The sequence below is a fragment of the Rhipicephalus microplus genome, chromosome X (assembly GCF_043290135.1).
Source record: "Rhipicephalus microplus isolate Deutch F79 chromosome X, USDA_Rmic, whole genome shotgun sequence".
NCBI lineage: Eukaryota > Metazoa > Arthropoda > Arachnida > Ixodida > Ixodidae > Rhipicephalus > Rhipicephalus microplus.
The window spans coordinates 330,095,922-330,117,741 of NC_134710.1; the positions used below are offsets into that span (position 1 = coordinate 330,095,922).

At 46.0% G+C, this 21,820-nt stretch overlaps 1 protein-coding gene across 1 annotated transcript in view; it reads right to left on the reverse strand.

Moving 5' to 3' along the window:
• Positions 1–854: 854 nt before the first annotated feature.
• LOC119162061 (1-acyl-sn-glycerol-3-phosphate acyltransferase beta) overlaps positions 855–21,820 on the reverse strand; it is a 115,003-nt gene continuing 94,037 nt past the window's right edge. Inside the window, exon 6 of the mRNA XM_075879647.1 lies at positions 855–1,354. Coding sequence (XP_075735762.1) covers positions 1,074–1,354 — 281 coding nt within the window. The 3' untranslated portion in view covers positions 855–1,073. The remainder of the gene's footprint in view (positions 1,355–21,820) is intronic.

The following is a 21,820-nucleotide window of genomic DNA, read 5'->3' on the forward strand; positions in this document are numbered from 1 at the left end:
CAAGAGGTTGTTTTCTTGAAGGTTGGATGCCATATAGCTGCATTTTAACTACCGTGACATTCGGTGTTATTTTTCCGCTTCCGTATGAGGTCATCCATTCGCATGTTGTATCTAATTTTGTGGTTTTTACGTTTCTATGCTGTACAGGAATAGTTGCTGTTTTAGTTAATAAATATACGTGACCACTTTTGTCTGTGGTTCTACTGAGTTCTCGTTCTGTAATAGTAATTACAGAATGATGTAACTGTAATTACTTTAAAAGAGAGGATTTCCTATAAGCGCGCACTAATTGCACGCGCAAAAGCAAGACGGAAGAAAGAAACGAGATTCAACGTGATGTCCTAAAAACGTCTAGAAAATGCCTTTTCAAAGACAATGCAATGAGGTATTTTAGGTATCTGGCAAACCATTTTATAGAATAGGATTTAAGACGTTTATAAAACGTCCTCTGGCAGAATGTTATTTTTTGTGACGTTTTGAACATTCTCTAGAGAATCTTAAAGACGGATTTTGGCCAGACATTAGACGAGATGAAATACGTTTGCTAGATCTTGTGTTTCTTCTTCATGACGTTTTGTAGACGTATATATGGTCTTGGACAAACGTTTAAAAACGTTCGTTATCCTTTTTTGTGTAACCTGGAACATGGTTCCAAAGGCTCTGACAATGAACACGTCCAGCCGTAAACTTTTATGCATCCGGTACCGAGACTGACGAATTCGCGTCTCTCGAAAGTGATCGTATTCCGAAAAAACTTGACCACTACACTACAGAATTATTGAGAAAGAGAGATACTACATAGGGAGCGTGCATGCAATGCAAGAGGCACTTGAGAGACGGCAATACCGCTATTTGACTCGTTTAGGTAACCTCTCTTTAATTCCGCCACTATGATTTTTGAACATCATGTTGTCTGTCTAAATAAGCGAGTTTTGTCTATCCCGCAGTGAAATACACTTTGGGAGCTCTGTCACCCACGCTTATTGCCCGCCGTCGCTTTGCAGTCGAGTTCTCGTAATTTTTTTACACTAGTGTGTTCATTGAAGACCCCCGTGGCTCGTGCAGTAGTACAGTCAGACTGATCGTTCAAAGCGGCTGCTCCTTCGGGCACTTCCAGGTCCTTCCTTGGTGGCTTGTGCTGACTCGTTTGATGCCGAGCTGGTGAAATGCGTGACGACGGCCCGCTGTGAACCGGCGGCGAGGGGCACCACCTGTCGCGTTGCGTCCACTTCGTCTCGCTGTTGGTCCAGCTCATCCTGCATCATGCTTTGGACGCGCTTCGTCAGGTCCGACACATCACGCAGGGTCAAACCGTCGGTGCTGACTACGGGCAGCACGGTCAATTTAATAACACCTGCATACAAAATTAAGTGACACACTGTTGAACGAATGAGAAGTGCGCATGCACCACAAAAGAGACTTGTTTAATTTGCATTTGAGAGTGCGAATTATGAAAGTTCGTAAAGCACAAGATTATAAAAGTGGTCATGAGGGGGTACAAGTTCTTGTTTGTCTTGAGCGATGTACCGCATCGATGGCTTCCTGATATTTTTATGCTACTTGCATTGTGTGCGCGATAGATAAATATACTGCGGTCTAAGCTTGAGCGTGCTGCAATATCTGCGTTACACGAGCGATTGCGAATCGTATGCAGCAAAGGAACCAATGTCTGCGCTGGAGCTCCGCAAGATGGTGGTGGTGTGGGGGAGTTGAGAGTCAAATTCCTCTAGAGCAGGGGTCTCAATCACATAAGCTACCAAGCTGCAATCACAAAATTTAGCTATAAAACGGGCCTGGTACTATGAAGAAGTGGTAGCAGCTAGGGGAGGGGGGGAGGGGTTGAGCACAATATTAGCTAACGTTGCAATTGCGCAGAGGGCCGTTCCAACATCTAACTTCGGGGATTTGGCATCAGGATTCTAGAAACATATTGATGCCGATCTTTACAGTGACTAAAATGTTAACGCTGATCCAAGTTTTTGTTCCTCTGATATGTTTCAACACAATGTGATCGCATGGTGTGCCTTACGAAAAAAATATGGACCATGTCCCCGAAGGAAACCATGATGGGATGCGAAGCAGCAGTGGCGCTCACGCCGTTGACCCGGCTGAAACGGGCGTCGACGTGGGTGCTGGAAGAATGGATTGAAGCGAAACTCGGTGTAGCCTTTACTCGAGTAAACTTTTTTTTGAAACGCAAAGACACTGGAGGCGGGTTTGGTTTTGTGTAAGTTTCATCGCAGATAAACAAACCGAAAAAAGTGTTTCCACTCGACGTGCGGTCGAGCGTTGCGGGCAGTGGAAAGGATATGAAGAGAGAGAGAGAGAAGTGTGTTGTGAGCGGGCGGAGGAGAAACACCACCAAGGTGTGTTGGAAGGAGCCGGCCGCTGCTGAGAGTGGGGAAGAGTGATGTCAACGCGCAGCTGTTACTTGACCTACTTGGCATCGTTCCAACAACTGCACGGGGTGAACGCGGTGCAGCGCGTTGACCCGGAGACACGGACAGACAGCGTTACACAGGTTAGTCAAAGAGTGGCTTCACATCTAAAAATAACAAATAAAACGAAAATCGGTGAAGCTTAAAATAAGCCGTGGAAGGCTTGAAACAGCGAAACTGGACGAATCATAAGACTAATCTGGTTGCTCTCATATTTTTGCCGGCTCTAGCTGATGCTGTATGAGTTGCGTATCGGCGCATATTGGTTCGAGTTCAACCACAGACAGTCAAGGACACAGCACGTATGTCCGCACTCCACAAACTCGCACTGAAACTCGCACTGAAACCAAGCGCTCGCACCTCTCATAGATGTGCATGGGCAAGTCGTCGTTGGCGTATATGCCATCCATCGCTTAAGCGTCTTCTAGCAGCCGACGTTGCCTTTTTCGTTTCCTATCTCTCGTGGTATACATACTCTGACTCATCACCGTGTCTTTGCAGCCATTTGATGGGCTAACTGTTGCCTTTTTAATGTTTATTGAACCAGTTGTGCATGAGTAGTGGGATGTACCCGATTTCTGCGGTACATGCACGTTTATGAGAAGGATAGCTTTCTGGATCAATTCGCAAGGAACGATTTGCTGAACAGCTTTTGGCCTAGCTGGGTAGCTCGCCCGAACAAAGCGTTATTAATCACGATGGCCAAAAAATAATGCGGTCGCAGTTAGCAATATTACGAAGATTCGCAAAGTGATAAAGAAAATACCGAACGAAGAGCGTCATGTGCGGGCCGCTAGCGAAATGTCGATGGGTCGTATGCGCCAAGCGGGCCATACGTGTTCGAAACCCCTGGTCTGCAATCACTGCATATGACTCATTCAGGCTAAGTGTAGCATGTCCAGTAACTGCATGTTCCCTACAAAAACTTCGGATCATATATGTATACATGTATACACACAAGGATATGCATTATGTCCGCCATGATATGATGGCTCAGCGGGGGCTCGGCTGTTGACCCAAAGGTGGCCGGTTCGACCCTGCCGTGATGGAGACTTTTCGGTGAAGGCGAAGTGTGCCCGTGAAGTGTGTGATGTCAGTGCACGCTAAAGAACACCAGATGGTCGAAGTTTCCGGAGCCAGGCCTCCACTATGGCATCTCTCACATCGTGGTTATGGGGACGTAAAACTCCAGATTACTATTAAGAATGTGTATTATGGGGTATACCACCTCCAGCAAGTAGTCTCAAATGCAGTAGACCGCTTATTCTTCGCGTGCGTTATGTGCGTGGCTTCTGTATTTCACGTACAGCTAAAGCTCATTAATACAGATTTCACGTGACGGAAAAAATGTTTTAATTAGCCGGATTCCGCATTATCGAAGGTATCAAGAAAACAGTACAAAATGTTTATTACTTCAATACACTGGCGTTTTCTTGACGAATATAGCAATCTGGTACTTACTTTGCATAAGAGCCGTCAATAGCAGCAGTCTTCGCCACTCGCACCTTTGTCCACAATGTCGCCACAGACTCAAAACCTCTCTGTCCTATAACTAACCCGAAACTGGCTAACCTGAAGTCAGCCAGAAACGTCATTATGCCCGCGTTACCGTACTATAACCGTACGGTTCGCGCTAATGGCGATGGTGATGTAGAATGTGTGACCTCGTGTTGGCTCCTTTGCATCGCACTATCAACGCGCGAGGCGCGCTCTGGGGATCATCCGAATGAACGTGGGTCGCGGCCAAACACGACCGAATGAACGAGTGTTCGATGTAACGTCGAACAATACAGGCTTGCTGGGACCAGAGAATCCGTCTGAATTTCTCAGATTTTCTGAATTAACGACCTTTTACTGTAATATAGCACTTGTTTTTCCTGACCAGATTCTGTTTTCAAAGCGCCCTCGTTCTAATTTTGCCCCCTCCTCGTCTTAGGAATTTGTGCTCTGACGTAACGAAGTGCAGACGCTTCCTGCGAGCCGGGCGTGGCCAGTTTCAATATCGGCATGAAAAATTCGATTGCGAACATTCGGCATGAAAAATTCGATTGCGAACATATCATATTGCGTGCAACTTTTGTGAGTACTAAAAAAATGGATACGTCATAAATTGTCGCAAATTTTTGGTATAAACAGTGGTCCTCAAATCCGTGATTAAGTTGTATTGAAAAAAAAAACCGTTTTTTTTTGTAAATGAGTCACTTCGATATCACTTCAGTGCGGCCAACAATTTCCGCCTTCATGTGCGAATACGGAAGAAGTCTTATTATGAAAGAATTTTCATGAAAAAAATTATTAAATCGTCTAAAAGGTTACACCCTGAGCAGTGTACTAAAATTGTACAGAACCAACACTATACACTGTAAGCAGAAATTAGCCGAAACGGGAGTTTTGCCAGCATGAGACGTATCAAAACTCCCATGCCCCAGTTGTATACTCCCTGGTAGCGGAGTGATGCCGACACATGTCGCCATAAAACGCCCCTTGCTTAGTGAAAGAGTTTACGAACGACACAACCTTGTTAAATTCCATACGGATTTTCAGGTCACGAGGTTAGAGACTCCCAGTGGGAGTTTTAAAAAGTATTTTTGGCCTGGACGTGCTTATCACTTGGTTAGAAACTCCACATGAGAGTTAAAAAAAAAACATCATGGCCGTGACTTGCGTGCGTGTCTGTATGTCAGTGTGTGTGCGAGCGTGTAGGCACCTGTTTAGCTCGCCGGTGTGAAGCTCCAGTGCCTTGTGCGGGTCACCGTGTGAGAATTTGTGACAACTTTTTGTAGGTATACGTTGTAACTTGAGCTATATTAAAAAAAACAAAGTCAAAGGAATACAGCTGTGCAAGTGACCCTAAAAATGAAAGTGCACCATCTACAGCTGTGATTAGAACCCGGGCCTTTTAAAGAAGAAGCGTTGCATTTTACCTCTGCACCATTTTGGCCGAAAAGCACGCAACCTTTAAAACGACGCCGCCTTACAGACCACCAACGTCTTTAGATAACGTGAGCTGGGTAAGCGCGCGTGGTTGCAGCGGCGAGAAGCAGCTTTCTCCCTTATCCGGCGTGGCGGTGGCGCTGCTTGAATACTATTTAGTGATAAATAAGGGCCGCACCTGTACCTAAGAATGTATTATCACTTTTTTTGCCTGCAATGACTCAGTGATGTGGCCAGCGGGTGGCACACCGAGCCAGTGTCGTTCTCCCCCATTCCCCCCACAAAAACATCTTTTCGCTCTTGTTTACAGAGCAAAAAGTGACACTCGACCACACTTATCTGTCCGGCACCCTCTTCATATCGAGGTGGTGCCCCTACCCCCCGAAAAATAATTCTGCGTGCGCCTCTGCAATAAATAGGGTTCATTTGCGCCCTCAGGTTGTGGACGATTCTAAGCGAACGAACCTGTCGTGATTACACATCGTAGAAATCGCGTATAAGAATATATTTAGAAACGGCTCTGCTTTTTTTTTTTTTGAGCAGCTAAGGGAAAATAGACAGGCCGCATGGGAAGTCTTGCACGAATTTGCGCCACAATCATGCTTTATATCAAGCTTGCAAGCCTCACGCTGGTACAGCTGACATAAATGGTATAAATTTTATGTGAAAATGCATTTCATATACAAAATCCTTGGATTTTAGCTGAAAGTACCCGAGGAGTTAGGATAAAGGCTTCCAAAGTTATGGAAGACTAATTTAAGAAAAAATAGAACACAGTGCAATAGATCACATACAGTCAGTATTTAAATAACTTTTATTTGGAAAAGCTCTTTCACATTTTGTATTTCTCACGTGACAGGACGATCAAGCATGCTTGAGTGAAAGAGCAGTAGTATAGTAAAGATACCGAGCTGTAGCGCTCTGGGGTGTCGAAGTAGCTATGCCTCCAAAGAAAACACTTGTGATCGGCGGCACTTCAAACTCCAAATATTTCTACAGTTCTCAAGGCATATACAGCTGCTATCCCACGAAAAGCCTTCCAGGTGACAGTCAAGACCTACATTTTGAATCCGAGGACCTAATCTCTTGCTACGAGCATATAGTAGGTAGAAACGTTGTCAAAATTCAAAGTGGTACGTTGGCACTAGAGCCTGGTGCTGTTCTTCGAATTTTTCCGAATATTCCTGCACACTTGTCTAAATAAGCGACCTCAAAGCGCAAAAGGGAACCCCCCAAAACTAGAAAAAAACGCGAATTTCTACGGCCGTGAGTCGGCCGTTGTTGGCGATGTGTCTGACGTTAACATGGAGTACTGCTATGTTGACGAAGCTGCTGGCGTCCCCTCCGATCCAGAGTTATGTCCAGAGGTAGCTACTTGGTTGCCTGCAGTACAAGACCGACGAAAGTTTCTATTGAGGAAAGTCGAGCTTATCCAGGAAGTTCTTTTTCTTTTTCAAAGTTATTCAAAACAAAGGTATTGTCGAAATCGACAAGGTAGTGGTGGTAACAAACTACTTCACCTTTGTCCTCAGTTGTAAAGGGAAGCTTGTTCCCTAGAGTGAATACAGGGAACTTAATTTGGGAAGCCAGCTGAAACTCACGAGCTTGCAGATGGTATCAACTTTATTTAGTTATGTTGATCACCTGAAGATATACACGGGCTGTCATAGCACTTGATTCTCTTCAAGAAGCCCCGAAGGTCCGGGACGTGTGGTGGATCACTATCGGGCTGTCCCGGAAAGACTTATGCCCACCATACAAGACCTCAAGGAAGAATGGGCGAGCCCGGTAGAAGAAAAAAAAAGAGAAATCTATAAAACCAACGAAGCTTCACCAAAAATTACGCTCGACTACTAAAAACTAAAAAAAGACGGTTAATAGGGCCAAAGTTTCGGAGAAAAAGTGTAGAACGACATTCGGAAAATGAAGACATGGCTTTCCAAAGATTTTACCTGTCAAGTGGACTAACTGATGACCAGCCTTCCTCCAACACAACTGATATTCCTCACCGAAACATCTTTGAACGTGAATTCGCAAAGAATTCCCTTGATAATTTATTTGTTTAAGGCGTGAAGATGTCCGCAGAGGCAGTATGTTCACTTTTGACATCAACCTATAAGCAGCAGCAGGGCTTGATATTTCAAATAACAGGCAAGTAATCAGCCACTCGGTTTCGTAGCGCAACCGTCTGGCTGGCTTTGTTTTGAAACTTTCAGCGCAGCACAAAGAGCGAATTTGAAAAAAATAAAATAAAACTTCCTGGATAAGCTCGGTCTTCCAGAATTAGAACATTCTTCGGCCTTGTAATACAGGGAACCAAGTTGCTACCTGTGGACACAACTCAGGATCGAAGGGGACGCCATTAGCTTTGTCAACATCGCTGTTTTCCATGTTAACTTCGTCACATAGCCAGCACTTGCGGACACGCAGCCCTCGACATTTGCGGTTTCTCTAAGTTTCGGTGATTTCCTTTTGCGCTTTATTGCTACTGGTTTAGACAAGTGTGCAGGAATATTCGTGAAACTTCGAGGTAACGCAACGGGCTTAGGTGTCCACATACCACATGAAAGTTTCACGTTTCCCTTTACGATGGGCTCGCAGCAAGTGTATGGTCTTCGGATTCGAAATGTACGTCGGGAATGTATGTCTTGATTATCATCAGGAAGACTTTTCGTAAAATAACAGCTGTTCAGGTCCTGAGAACTGCAGGATATCTTTGGGAGTTTGAAGAAGTACCGCCGATCGCAAGTGTTTTCCTCAGAGGCATAGCCACTTCGACAGGCCGGCATGTTTACTATGTTAAACTGCTAATTTAATCAAGCATGCTTGATTGTCGTGTAACATGTTAAGTACTATTGTGATGACCGAAACCTAACCTTTAACCTTCCCTTCAAGCTCCCGCCGCTGTGTTCTGAGCAAGCGAACTAAAAAAAAGTTGCATGTAGCTTTGCCAGAAAGGCGAAGCAATGAACGTGATAGCAACGAATTGAAAGGTCCCGCGCAGAATTGAAAGCAGATCGGAACATGTCTCGCGTTCCTCACGCACAAAATGTACTCACAGGAACGAGTGCACGCGAATAAGCGTCCAATTCGTTACTTTGCTGTATCTGAAAAGCGCGTGCTTCTCGCAAATGGAGACTGCAATGATTGCAGTGACCTTTGTGCTCCAGGTAACTACAAAACAATCGTTCCAGGTAAAGCCCGAGGTCAGCCAAGGCGTATGACCTTCCTCTCTTCGCCGCCGCGAGATAAGGGCGCGTGATGGAGCATCTCGCTGGGCGAAGTACGCGTAGTAGATTAGATTGGGCGCCGCCGTGCGCTCATTGCGCCATCTTGCTTGTAATGCTGAAAACACAATTCCCTCCGAGATACTTGAGAGCAGCGGTAGGTGGTAGATATAAGTAGCTTGTTGTTTGCATAGTGAAGGATGTGCTCCGGGTGGCTGAGTGGTTAACGCATTTTTTTTTACAACGCAGAGGTCCCACGTTCGATTGCGCGCGCAGGAGTGTTTTTTTCTGAATTTTTTTTTCTTTTTTGCGTTTTCATATATATAAATACGCGTACATATACGGTGCATGACATCAACGCCGACGCCGGCGGCAAAATTCAGCCGAAAGTGGCCATATAATTGCTATCTCAAAAAAAAAAAAAAAACATCGCTGCCGCGGGACACCGGTGGTGGTGGCGGCTCAATGTCAACTAGAGAGCCTTCATACACACGCGCCTCCTGCCCGGTTTGGAGGCACGTGTGTATGAAGTACTGTCTACTAGAAGGAGGCAGTGGGCTCACTGCCCTATTCTTGCGCTGCGCCGCCATAACCCTCCCCACGTCGACAGACCGGGAACCCACCAGGGGCGCTGCCGCCAGTTTATCCTAATACTGGACACACTAGGCGTGCACAATGTAGTCACTAATCTTTTAAAGGGTATCTATAAAGATAACAAGGTAGTTATAAAATGGGAAAAACAGGTATCCAAGCCTGCAGAGGTAAAACGGGGGCTTAGGCAGGGGTGCCCCCTGTAACCCTCATTATTCATGATTTACCTACAAGGATTAGAGGCAAAATTAGAAGGAAGTGGGCTGGGCTTCAACCTCTCTTTAGTCAAACAAGGAAAACCTATTGATCAGGCACTACCAGCATTAATGTACGCAGATGATATAGTGCTAATGGCCAACAACAAGAAAGATTTGCAGAGATTGATGGACATCTGCGGTAATGAGGGAGATAGGTTAGATTTTGGATTCAGTAAGGAAAAATCAGCAGTCATGATTTTTAATGACAACGAAGGTAGTGAGCTTAGGATACAGGAGGTCACGCTTGAGATAACAGATAAAGACAAATATCTGGGCGTATGGATAAGCAATGGGACAGAGTATCTGAGGGAACACGAAATATACGTGACGACTAAAGGTAACAGGAATGCAGCAGTGTTTAAAAATAGGGCACTGTGGAATTACAATAGGTATGATGTTGTGAGAGGAATATGGAAAGGGGTCATGGTTCCTGGGCTGACGTTCGGCAATGTGGTCTTGTGTATGAGATCAGAAGTTTGAGCAAGATTAGAAATTAAGCAACGTGGAATAAGTAGGCTTGCTTTAGGAGCTCACGGGAATACACCAAATCAGGAAGTACAAGGTGATATGGGATGGACATCATTTGAGGGCAGGGAAGCTAGCAGCAAGATAAAATTTGAGAAGCGATTGAGAGAAATGAAGGAGGAGCGTTGGGCTAGGAAGGTTTTCAGCTACTTGTACATGAAGAATGTCGATAGAAAATAGAGGAAGCGAACCAGGAAGTTGACTGGTAAATACTTAAAAAACAGCAGGTGGCCAAACCAAAAAGAACTATCGGTTAAGAAGAAAGTGAAGGAAACGGAGACTGACATGTGGAAAATGTGCATGATTAATAAGTCCGCACTAGAGATCTATCGAACTTTTAAGCAGGAAATTGCCAAGGAAAGGATCTATGATAATACTCAGGGTAGTTATTTACTGTTTGAGGCAAGGACGGGAGAGAGAGAGAGAGAATTAACTTTAATAAAGGTCCTGAAGGGGACTGGGCACCCCTTACGGGGGCCAGCCCGGTGGCTCCGCCCATGTGGGGACTGGGAGTCGGAGCTCGCCAGCCACCTTTTGGGCCTTCTGGACGGCCTGGTGTTGAAGGGCCTTGTCGGGGCTCCTGAGGTGGTTGAACCAGTCGTCCTCGGTGGCAGGGGACCCGAAGCTAGCGTTTAGCACGGGACACTGCCACAGCATGTGATTTAAATCGCACCTTGAATTTTGGCATTTGGGGCATTCTGGCCTTATATCTGGTAGGTATTTGCTGCAGATATAGGGGCTGGGGTAACTGTGCGTTTGCAGCAGTCGAAGCGTTAATTGTTGTGCTTTATTTAGTGCTGAGTGAGGAGAGGGGAATTCCTTTCTAAATTGCGAGCAAATTTCATGATATGATAGGAGTGGCTCCCGGTGCGTGTTGGTGTCCCCGGCCAGTGAGCCGGACCACGACCCCCCGCGGCACGTAAGATCACGCGCGAGGTTATGGGCCAGCTCATTACCGTTGGGGACCCCTGGTTGAACGTTGATCCCTTCATGACCAGGGAACCAGTGGATATGCTTGTCTACAGCTATCTGAACAGATGATAGAACTCTTAATGCCGCCTGGCAAAGTGTACCGCGGCGGTATGCCAGTGCAGCGGGTTTAGAGTCGGTAAATATTGTGTCGCGCTGAAAGAGTGCTAGAGCAAGGGCAATGGCCACTTGTTCAGCCTCGCAGGCTTTCTGTGTTTTTACGGTAAGAGCATTAAGAGCTTTTCCGTCTGGGGCGACCGCCACTGCTGCAAAGTAAGGTTTGTCCACGTATTTAGCGGCGTCTGCGAAAACCACGTCTGTCGCGTGTAGGCTGGCCGCTTTTAGTAAGGATTGAGCTCGTGCCCTTCTTCCAGCCTGATTGTGCACCGGGTGCATGTTCCTGGGGAAGGGTAGCACTGTGATTTTAGCGTGAAGGTGTTGCGGTAATGGTTCTGGTTCGTTGACTTGAGTTGGGATAGGAAGACCTATGTGTGAGAGGAGTTCCTGAACCACAGCTGTCGAAGACAGGCGTGTGAGTTGGGACATTCTTTGTGCTTCGATGATTTCTTGGAACGTGTTATGTACCCCAAGGGATAGCAGGCGCTGCGTGCTTGTGGACATGGGTAGACCAAGTACTCGTTTTGTGCATTTTCGGATGAGGTTGTCTACTTTAATTTCATCGCCTTTGATCCACGGGTGAGCGCAGGCAACGTAGTGAACGTGGCACATTAAGAACGCATGAAAGATGCGTAGTAAGCTTTCTTCTGTGAGTCCTGCGTGTCTATTAGCGACGCGTCTGGCGAGGTGCATGACTGCCTCAGCTTTTTTGGTGAGATGTGTGATGGTTAAGTCGTTTTTGCCATTCTCCTGTAGGGTAACGCCCAGAATTCGAACCGACGACACTATCGGGATAACCGAGCCATCCATTGTGGAGAGGTGTATGGTAGGTTCGGCTTTGGTGCGTCCGTACTGTGGTGGCAGAAGCAGCAACTCGGACTTAGATGCCGATAGTCTGAGGCCCGTGGGCTTTGAAAATGTTTGTACTGCAGTGACTGCTTCCTGAAGGCTCGCTTCGATTTGTCCATCGCTCCCCCCAGTACGCCAAATAGTAATATTGTCGGCGTAGAGCGCGTGTTCTACGCCTTCGATGTGTCTCAGCTTTTGCGAAAGTTGCCTGAGGGCTAAATTGAAAAGAAACGGTGAGAGCACCGACCCTTGCGGTGTGCCGCGCGGGCCTAGGTTGTAGGTGTGTGACTTGAGATTCCCAACTTTAAGTGTGGCCGTTCTGGCTCTTAGGAAAGAGCGGACGTATTCGTAGAAGCGGCGGCCTAAGCCTGCCACCTGAATCTCGTGTAGTATATGAGCGTGGCTTATGGAATCAAAAGCTTTCTCTAAGTCAAGAGCTAGAATTGCTCTGAGGTCTTTGCTCCTTACTCTAAGTAACGTCTCCTGCAGCATGAGAAGTACGTCCTGCGCGGCCATAGCCGGCCTGAACCCTACTTGATTGGAAGGAAAGAGGTGTTTTCGCTCTGAATATTTTGTGACTCGCGGAGAATGACGTGCTCCATGACCTTACCCACACAGGATGTGAGGGAGATGGGTCGTAGAGAGTCGAGTTCCAGGGGTTTGTTCGGCTTGGGAATGAGTATGACGGTAGCGGCCCTCCATTCTGGCGGGACGCTCCCTTGCTTCCAAACCTCATTCATGTGGGTGGCTAGTGATTCAATGTCATAGTCAGCCAGGTTGCGGAGTAGCTTGTTGGTGACTCCGTCAGGACCCGGGGCTGACTGAGTATTGAGCTCTGCTATTACCGCGAGTATTTCAGCGCTAGTTATAGCCTGCTCAAATGGGTCGTCTGTGGCCCCCGCGTAAGGTGGATAGTCTTCATGTGAGGTAGGTTCTGTGCATAGATACCGGGCTGCAGTAGCATCTAAAATCTGCGCGTCGGTAAGTTGCTGTCCTCGCGCTTTGTGTAACAGTCTATCTAGAGTTAGTCGTTGCTCTGACTTGGTGGGCTTGTCGCCGAGCAGATGCCTGAGAAGGTCCCATTTTAGACCCTTTCTCATGCGTGCGTCAAGCAAATTACATACCTCATTCCACTGATTGCGTGCTAGTGTGTGACTGTACTCTTCGATTTGTCGGTTGAGCAATGCAATTCTTTTTCGTAGCCTACGATTGAGTTTATGCATTCTCCATCTTTTTTGAAGACTTTAGTGAGCCTCCAGGAGATGTGCGAGGTGGCTGTCCATGTGGTCTATGTTGCGTGTTGTAGAAATATTTTTGGTAGCTTGTTTTACGTCCCGCTGTAGTCTCGCAAAGAGTTCAGAGAGTGAAGAGTAATGGTTGGTGTCTTGTTTGCGTATTTGCCTAAAGAAGTTCCAGTCTACTACTTTAAAGTCTTTGGGCTCGAGGCTGTCTATATTGACTGTTGTGCTACAGATAAAGTGATCGCTACCGAGGTTAGCTTGCAGATTAATCCATGTGGGATTCGAAACGTTGCGTACTAGGGTCAGGTCAGGGGATGAGTCCCGTGACACTGAGTTACCTATGCGTGTGGGCGTAGAGAGGTCGTTAAGTAACATGAGATTGTGTTGAGTGATGTGTGTTTGTAAGTGGCGTCCTTTCTGTGTTGTGCGGTTGTAACCCCATTCTACATGGGGGGCGTTGAAGTCCCCCGCGATGATGAGGGGATGGTTGCCTGCTATCTGCGTCGCTTTAGTTAGTAGTGTGGTGAATGTTTCTGTGCTGTGTGAAGGTGAACTGTACACGTTAAGGATAAATACCGATTGCTTAATGTGAGCGTTGGGGATGATCTCTATCATCTGATGCTCTATTTTGAGGTCTGGGCGTACTGCATGTGTCGTGTAAGCATAAGGCTTAGCCACACAGACGGCTATTCCTCGAGCTTTGTTCCCACAGACGGCCTCGACTCTGTATCCGCGAAGAGCGAACCGGTCGATACGCGTTTCCTGCAGGAGAATGACGGCCGGTCGTTGGGTCATAGAGCCAATGAATTGTTGTAACGTTTCTCTCCGCGTACGGAGGGTACTTGCGTTCCATTGCCAAATTGTGAATGATTGTGACGACGCCATTTTAAGGTCTAGGTATTAGCCCAGCGCGCCTACTGCGTGCCAGGTCCTCCTCCAACACCTTAATCTTCGCGTCCATTTGTGCTGGCCAAAGGACGGGAGTACTGCGAACCAAGACATATCGGGCCAAATACGAAGAGGTAGACACAGTATGCAGTGCGTGTGGAGAGGAAGAAGAAACTGCCGAACACTTGATAATGTTCTGTAAAGGGATTCACCCCATAGTTCAGGATGATGGCGCAGAGTTTTTCAAAGCACTGGGGTTTAGGGACCGGGAGGGCAAAATAGACTTTAAGCAAGTAGACTTAACTAGGAGGAGGTTATCTGGTTGGTGGCTAAAGTCAAGGCACGAGTGAAAATTAAACTCTTCACGGCAAAGTACGAATCCTTAAACTCACTTTTTAAGGAAAAAATAAATATAGTTTTGGGTTCATTAAGTATTACGGCTTGGTGGCGCTAGCCACCGCCCGATCTAAAGGGTACAGCCATATCCATCCATCCATCCATCCATCCATCCATCCATCCATCCATCCATCCATCCATCCATCCATCCATCCATCCATCCATCCATCCATCCATCCATCCATCCATCCATCCATCCATCCATCCATCCATCCATCCATCCATCCATCCATCCATCCTTTCAGTTCGCCAGTTTCGCCAATTCAGTTCGGACTGGCACGGTGGATGGACGTGTTTTTTGAGCGCTCCCGATCGACTGCGCAGATAAGTGGTTTTGCATGTTTTGAACTTGCCTTTATAATTAATAAGGCAGGAGTTAAAATCTTTGTAGCACTTATTACATTATACGGCTTTTTCAGGGCTCAGTCACCAGGTATTTACTAGTTTGTGCGTGTGTGTGTTTGTTTCCTTGTGTTTTTTCTCTTGCAAGCCCGTGGGGGAGGTGCACGAACATTGAACACGCAAATTTTTGTAGTAGAGCTTAGACTTTCTCTTTTTCGTAGGGCATGGATCCTGTTTTGTAATTAGTGAGTGAGACAAGCCATAAGGACAATTGGTGTCATAAAGACATGGTTAAAAATGCCGTAAAGTGTTCAGGATGCGGGGTGAGTTTGAAAATAGACCCAAGTGCAGAAGCGAATGAAAAGGAGGCTGACGCGGAGTGTAGGCAATGTGAGGTCGAAGAAAAAATGGAGAAAATTATGGTTGCCCAGTGTGTACTGCTGATGAGAATCACCGAACTGGAGACTGCGTTGGTGGCAGAGCAAGAGAAAACGAGGGCAATGTGAGAAAGGCTGAAGTCCGCTGAGAAAGCACTAGCCAAGGTGAACAGAGGAGTGGCCTACAGAGAGAACAGTAGGGAACCGGCAACCAGAACGACGGAGAAGAAAGAGCAAGCAAGTTTGCAAAAAACAGGTTCAGCCGGCTCAATTGTCGCAAGGCCCAGCTTCAGCGAAGTAGTAGTGCGGCTGGGAGGGGACAAAGCAGCCGGCGTCACAGGTGCAAGTAACCCCCAGGCGCAGGACGCTCCAGCTAAAAAGTCACAGCATGTGATAATCGCCGGGGACTCAAATTTAAATCGATGCACAGAAGCCATCAAAGAGAGGGTAAGAGGTGACAAGAGGGTTGCAGCGGGGGCATTCCCAGGACGCAAGCTGGAAGCAGTCATGAGGCAAGCGAGCGCAAAACTCAAAACTACAGCTGATAGATGAAACCTCGTGATAATTTTAGGCGGTTCAAACGATGTCTTAAATGAAGATACGGCATGAATAGCGACCACACTGGCGAAAGGGGTCGATGACATGCGCGCCACTTGTCCTCAGGTACAGGTAGTGATATGCACGATACCGGAGGTACCGGTGCGTGACGGCAACCTGCAAAATGTGGTTGTCAACGTAAACCAAGAGATATGGCAGATTAGTCGAGAGAAAGGCTTTGAAGTGGTGGAAATAAGCAGAAATGTGCATAGATGAGATGGTTTTCAATGAGACAGAATTCACTTTGATGGGCGGCTAGGTCATGAGGTGAGTTGGTGACTTGCAGGACGCGCAGTAGTTTTTTTTTTTTTGGGGGGGGGGTGTGCGCGGGCCCTTCGGGGTGCAGGGTAGCTAGTAACGAGGAAAACAACCAGGGAGACCCTTTGAGAGGTGGTATGAACAGATACGATTGCAAAGCGGCACCAGTATCTAAGATAGGTAGAGTCCGGGGCAAAAATAGACGTAGCCACGAGGGCCGAGCCAATGCAGACATAGGGTATATTAACATGCAGGGTGGCAGGAAGAGGCTGAAGTGGGAAGAGATAGAAGAACAGCTAAGAGAGGAGAGGCCGATGGTATACGGTTTTGTAGAAACACATCTTAGGGACATGGAACAATTGCCTAACAATCCGGGCTACGCGTGGGAATATTGTAATAGAACAGAAAGCAGCAGAAAGGAGGGTGGTATCGGGACATTCATTGATAAAAGTGCAGACTGGCAAAGGGTAAAGCAGGAGTGCAAGGAACGTTTATGGCTAAGAGGGAAAGTCGCAGGGCAAATGACACTCCTTGGTTTAGTGTACTTGTAGACGGGAGAAAAGGCCCGAGAGGAAAACCAGGCAATGGTAGAGTGTCTATCAAAGGACATTGAGGAGTAAGGAGGAGAGTGCGAGATAATTATACTAGGAGATATGAATGCGCACATAGAAGATATAGATGGGTATACCGACCAAACAGGCAAAATGATCATGGGTATGTGTGAAAGGCATGATTTGATCATTTGCAACAGTACAAAGAAGTGTGAAGGGCAAATAACATGGGAGGTAGGAAGGCTGCAGTCAACGACAGATTACGCACTGATGTCACATAGGATGTATGATAGGCTCAGGGGAATAAACATAGATGAATGCGGCTCCAGAAGTCTGGGTAGTGATCACAAAGTACCATGCTAAGTATTCGAAGAGGAGTGAAAGTGGGAAGGAGACAAGATGAGCAACTACAGGAAAATTTTTATTCAGAAAGACAAACAGAAATAGAACATTTCGAGATTGGCCTTTTTGTATTTCAACTTTTGGCTGCTAACAACGCCAACCAGTCATTTAAATGACGCAAACTTTGCGTTTCTGTGTGGTTTTTTGTGGCTTGTCGCACTGTTTTGCCCTATTTTTTGTTTTCATTATTTTTTATATTTGATGCTCATTTGAATGATATATGCATAGATTCTTTGTTGTACGTTCATTGGTCGTTTTGTATCGGGGTCACAGTAACAACATTTCCGTCTTCGGCCTTTGGCTGTATACTGATAGGTTTTGGAATTACAATGAATATTCCTTGCATCTCTTCTTTTTCATTTTTGTAGTCGAGTTGCAGGTGCTTATTCACATTTGTTGCTTCTGTTTAATCTTTGACCACGAGTGACAATTTTCCTGCATGTTTAATTTATATTGTGATATAGCAAGCATTCGCGCATGCATAGACACGGTATTGGGCAAATAAAATCAATTTGTCAGCACGAGATGCTGTCCCGTGTCTCTTCGTGCCCTGTTCTATTCACGCTGCAGAAAAACTGGTGGAAATTATTTCTATGGTGCAGTAAAAATATGTCGTGGCACGTGATGTATATTTTACTTTTTATAAACTCATTATAACTAAGCGCTTAGATATTTTTTCGCTGGATTCGTCAGTACCTCGCCCCGCCGCGGTGGTCTAGTGGCTAAGGTACCTGATTGCTGACCCGCAGGTTGCGGGATCGAATCCCGGCTGTGGCAGCTGTATTTTCGATGGAGGCGGAAATGCTGTAGGCTGGTGTGCTCAGATCTCTACCCGTTAGAGAACCCCAGGTGGTCGAAATTTCCGGAGCCCTCCACTACGGCATCTCTCATAATCATATGGTGGTTTTGGGGCGTTAAACCCCACATATCAATAATCCATAACCTCGTACGATCTACACGTGTAATTGAAAGGCTTAAGTTTACGATGCAGATACAATTATCACAAAACCAAGTGATTCTACCCATGAGTGATTTGCGAAAAAAAAAACATTCAGTTCTAATTGGACCCGCTCATATGCAAAAAAAAGCATTGGAAAATGAGGCATTTATATATGCACAGTGGAGCTCGAAAGGAGGGAGCGAAGTTGCTGTTATCGCTAAAGTGGCAAAATAGCATTGAACGTCGTATTGATTAGGAGATACAAAAATTTGAATGCTTCCCACTACTCGCCCTGTTACTGCAGCGGCTGCGTAGAGGAGCATTAATCCATTCAGTAGCTGCTTAAAACATCCCCCACTATTTGTAAACCAGTCGCGATGGCAGTAATTGATTTCACAAGAAACAGTTAGACGCGCGGCATAACTTTTCATAGCTCTAAGCAACCACGTGCAAAAGCCGCGCCTGTCAACCCACCGGAAAGCTTCAGGTGACGCTACGAAGCGCACCGCCTGTCGGTGACGACATGAAGTGCGTCACTCTCCGCACTTCAGTGAGCCCACTGCCTCAGTCTAGTACACTGTAGTGTGAAAGCCCCCTAATGTCAGCGCTACACCAGCGCCGCTCCTCGGAGCGCATACGAGTTGAGGGCCACCTCCGGAGCGAGCTTTTCCAACCGAGTGTCTGAAAACGTTGCAGACTACCAACCGCAGCTCCACAAGTGAATTGACCCTGCTTGTGCTTAAGTTTTTCGAAGCTCGGTCTAGGAACGCATTGTCTTTATTGATGCTTCGGCTAGCTTACATCTGCACTCTTTGTATTTGACCTGGGTCAGCAGGACCACTTCAGGCTGGACATTTAGGCGAACGTTTTGACATCGCAGGGAACAGTGGCATTGCAGATTTCTCTACTATTAAATGCATGCATTGTGTTTCCAATGACAAGGTGTCTCGTGTGCAGCCATATTAGTAAATATGCTTACCGTAGTGGAACACAGTGTACAGTGATCATGAAGGAAGAAATTTTGACCCCCGAGTACTGAAAGAAAAACAATGTGTGTTTTCATGTGACAGAGGCATGCCGCTGCTGTGGCAAACTGCTGCTTAAATGTTGGCTGCGCCTTGCACGTTTTCTTGTTCACATGAATGTAGTGCTGGAAAACATGATTGAGGTTTAGAAATAGGCTGTACATTGCTACCAGGGTGACTTGTTTTCTGAAGGCATATTAGTAGCTACAAAAACTAGATATGGCCCTTTCTAGTGTTATCAAATGCATTAATTGTCATAAGACGGAACTGAACCATGTAGAAAAGGTTCAGCTTACTAGCGCTGAATGCTGGGGAACCGAATTTAATTTATTTTTATGGCTGTTGTCAGTGATAGCCCGAAGATGAGTATAATATCGCAATAATACACACTTTCAAAGATGTGACTGTATTGGCCTTTAGAAGGGCAAATACTAGGCTCAGGAAATTTTTTAAGGACATTTTGGTCAATAAAATTATGAATTTAGCAAAACTGTAATCTTAGTTTGTGCTTTTGCTCGCTCGTCTACAGAAGGACATGCCACTCACGCCTTTTCTGCTGAGAGAAGCGGATAGAGGATTGTCCCTACACATTGATAGGGAGCGAATATTGAGAGCCTCTTCGTTACTTGGGGGCATCACTTGTCTTTTCGCGTCATTTTTGGTATTCTACGTTGATTACCCAAAGATACCCAAGGAAGGCACGCAGAATACTAACATTTTTCGAGCATGTTTTCTTAAATTTGTGCCACTGAAAGCCCCGTGTTAAGACACTGGAAATGATTAGTTTTTTCAGGGGCTGTGTGACACCTCAGTGGTATATAGTGTTTGTACTTAGTGCTTTTTTTGTTTTAAAAGGACCCTGAAACGGTTTTCTGAAGTTTTGTCAATGTTGAGACTAGAGTGTCATCAAATTATTTGCACCACAAGTTTACTGACACCATGTACGAATGTCGCTACAGACAATTGTATCATACCCTCGTTTTCATCTCTGGCTGAGCTCCTCAACCCATGAGGCACCCTGGCGATCTCAGAGCTCTCATGAGCGCTCTCGAAGATTTGAGCTTTTATCATTCTAGACCTCCGAGATCGCACACTGACAGGTTGTACGCAGTCTCTGAGGCCACCACACAGTGCGCTTGGCAGCTCAGATCAGCAGCCACGGTGACATCAAGTGGCCAGAGCATGTCCATATACTCCAGAGCATGTCCATAAACAGAGCATGTCCATAAACATATACTCCTATAGCTGCCCGCAGAACTTCCCCGATGGATGCAAACATATACTGTCATAGCTGCCTGAGAAACCTCCTCGATGAAAGTAAACATATACTCTAATAGCTGCCAGAGAAACCTCCCTGATGAATGTAAATATAAACTCCCATAGCTGCCTGAAAAGCATCCCTGCAGGAGGTAAACATATACTCCCATAGCTGCCTGAGAAACCTCCCTGATGAATGTAAACATGTACTCACATGGCTTCCCGCGAAACCTCATGATGGATGTAAATATATACTCCCAAACTGACCGAAAAACCTTCCCGATGGATGTAAACAAAAACTCCCCTCAATCCACCCAAAACCAGGTCCTAAAGGGGAGTAAATTTTTTATCCCCTATTGACAGAGCTTTTAGAATCCCCATCTTTGCGTGCGCTAGAAAACAAGTCATTTACTCCCATCTTGGCTTATTTTCATTTACAGTGTAGCGCACACCAGAATCACAATGGGAGACACCGATCGCGTTTCGTGACGCGCGCTGACGAAGCTTCCTTCGCCTCTACCTCTGTAGCTTCCATGGCGCACTCGACGGAACAAAAATTCTTGTAATCCCAGTCGTTCTTCACGGATTCAAAAAAAAAAAAAACTCTTAACGATCAATTCATGTGTCAATAAACTCCAGTACGGAAGTTATTCGCGTACTAGTAGACAGTTATACAACACCGGGCTTCACGGGATAGCGGGCTTACCATGATAGCCGGATCAAAGTGCGCATGCGCAATTACGTACGTTACCCGTACCGCTTACTATACGCGCGGTATTTTTCAGATTTAAGGTTACTGTGTTAGCGTAAGTGTATGTAGTGTTCGTAAACATGACGGCGCTCTCGGACGCCCTCTTCGACGTGACTTTGGCGTAGTTGTTGAAAGATTAACTTCGTTCACAGCAAACGACTGTTTAAAATGGCTTCGCTTGCCTTCAGTTAGCTTCGATCCCAGAGTATCACGGATAAGCTAGCGTAATTTTTGAGATAGCTTGCAATTTCGAGCGTCCCTAGGCCTAATATAGGATTGATATTTAAACAAAACACCAACATGAATGTTTTCACGTTTTGTGCGCGGTTCATATTTTTTATTTTTATTATTACTAAAATAAACTTGTAACAACGCTTCGCGCGGTGATACAGGCGAAAATTCCCGTTTCTTTTCTCGTTTCACTGTCATGGCCGGGCTAGACTGCACCTGCGCGCTAAAGAAGCTCGCGCAGGTGCAGTATAGCCCGGCCATGTCAGTGTTGTCAAATTTATGAGTTCTCTAGGTGACACCACCATCCCAGCTGGGGCACGTAAACCACGTGAACGCTATCTCGCTAAGTTATAAGAAGCTGTAGGCTACGAACGTTTGCTGCACGGTAACGCCAATCTCTTAACTTCCGCTATATCACGCTAACGGTAAACTATTACTCTCTATTAAATTACAAATGCACTCATACGGGTACTGCGCACCACGACAAGGACACAAAAGAAAGAGACACGCACACAGCGCTAACGTGCAACTAATGTTTTATTTTTTGATCACAGATGTACAATAACAGTAGATCGATAACACTTTAAAAAACATCATATAAACATCACTCCTTTGACTTGTGATCACGTGTACATAGGGCAAAGTGGAAGGTGTGTA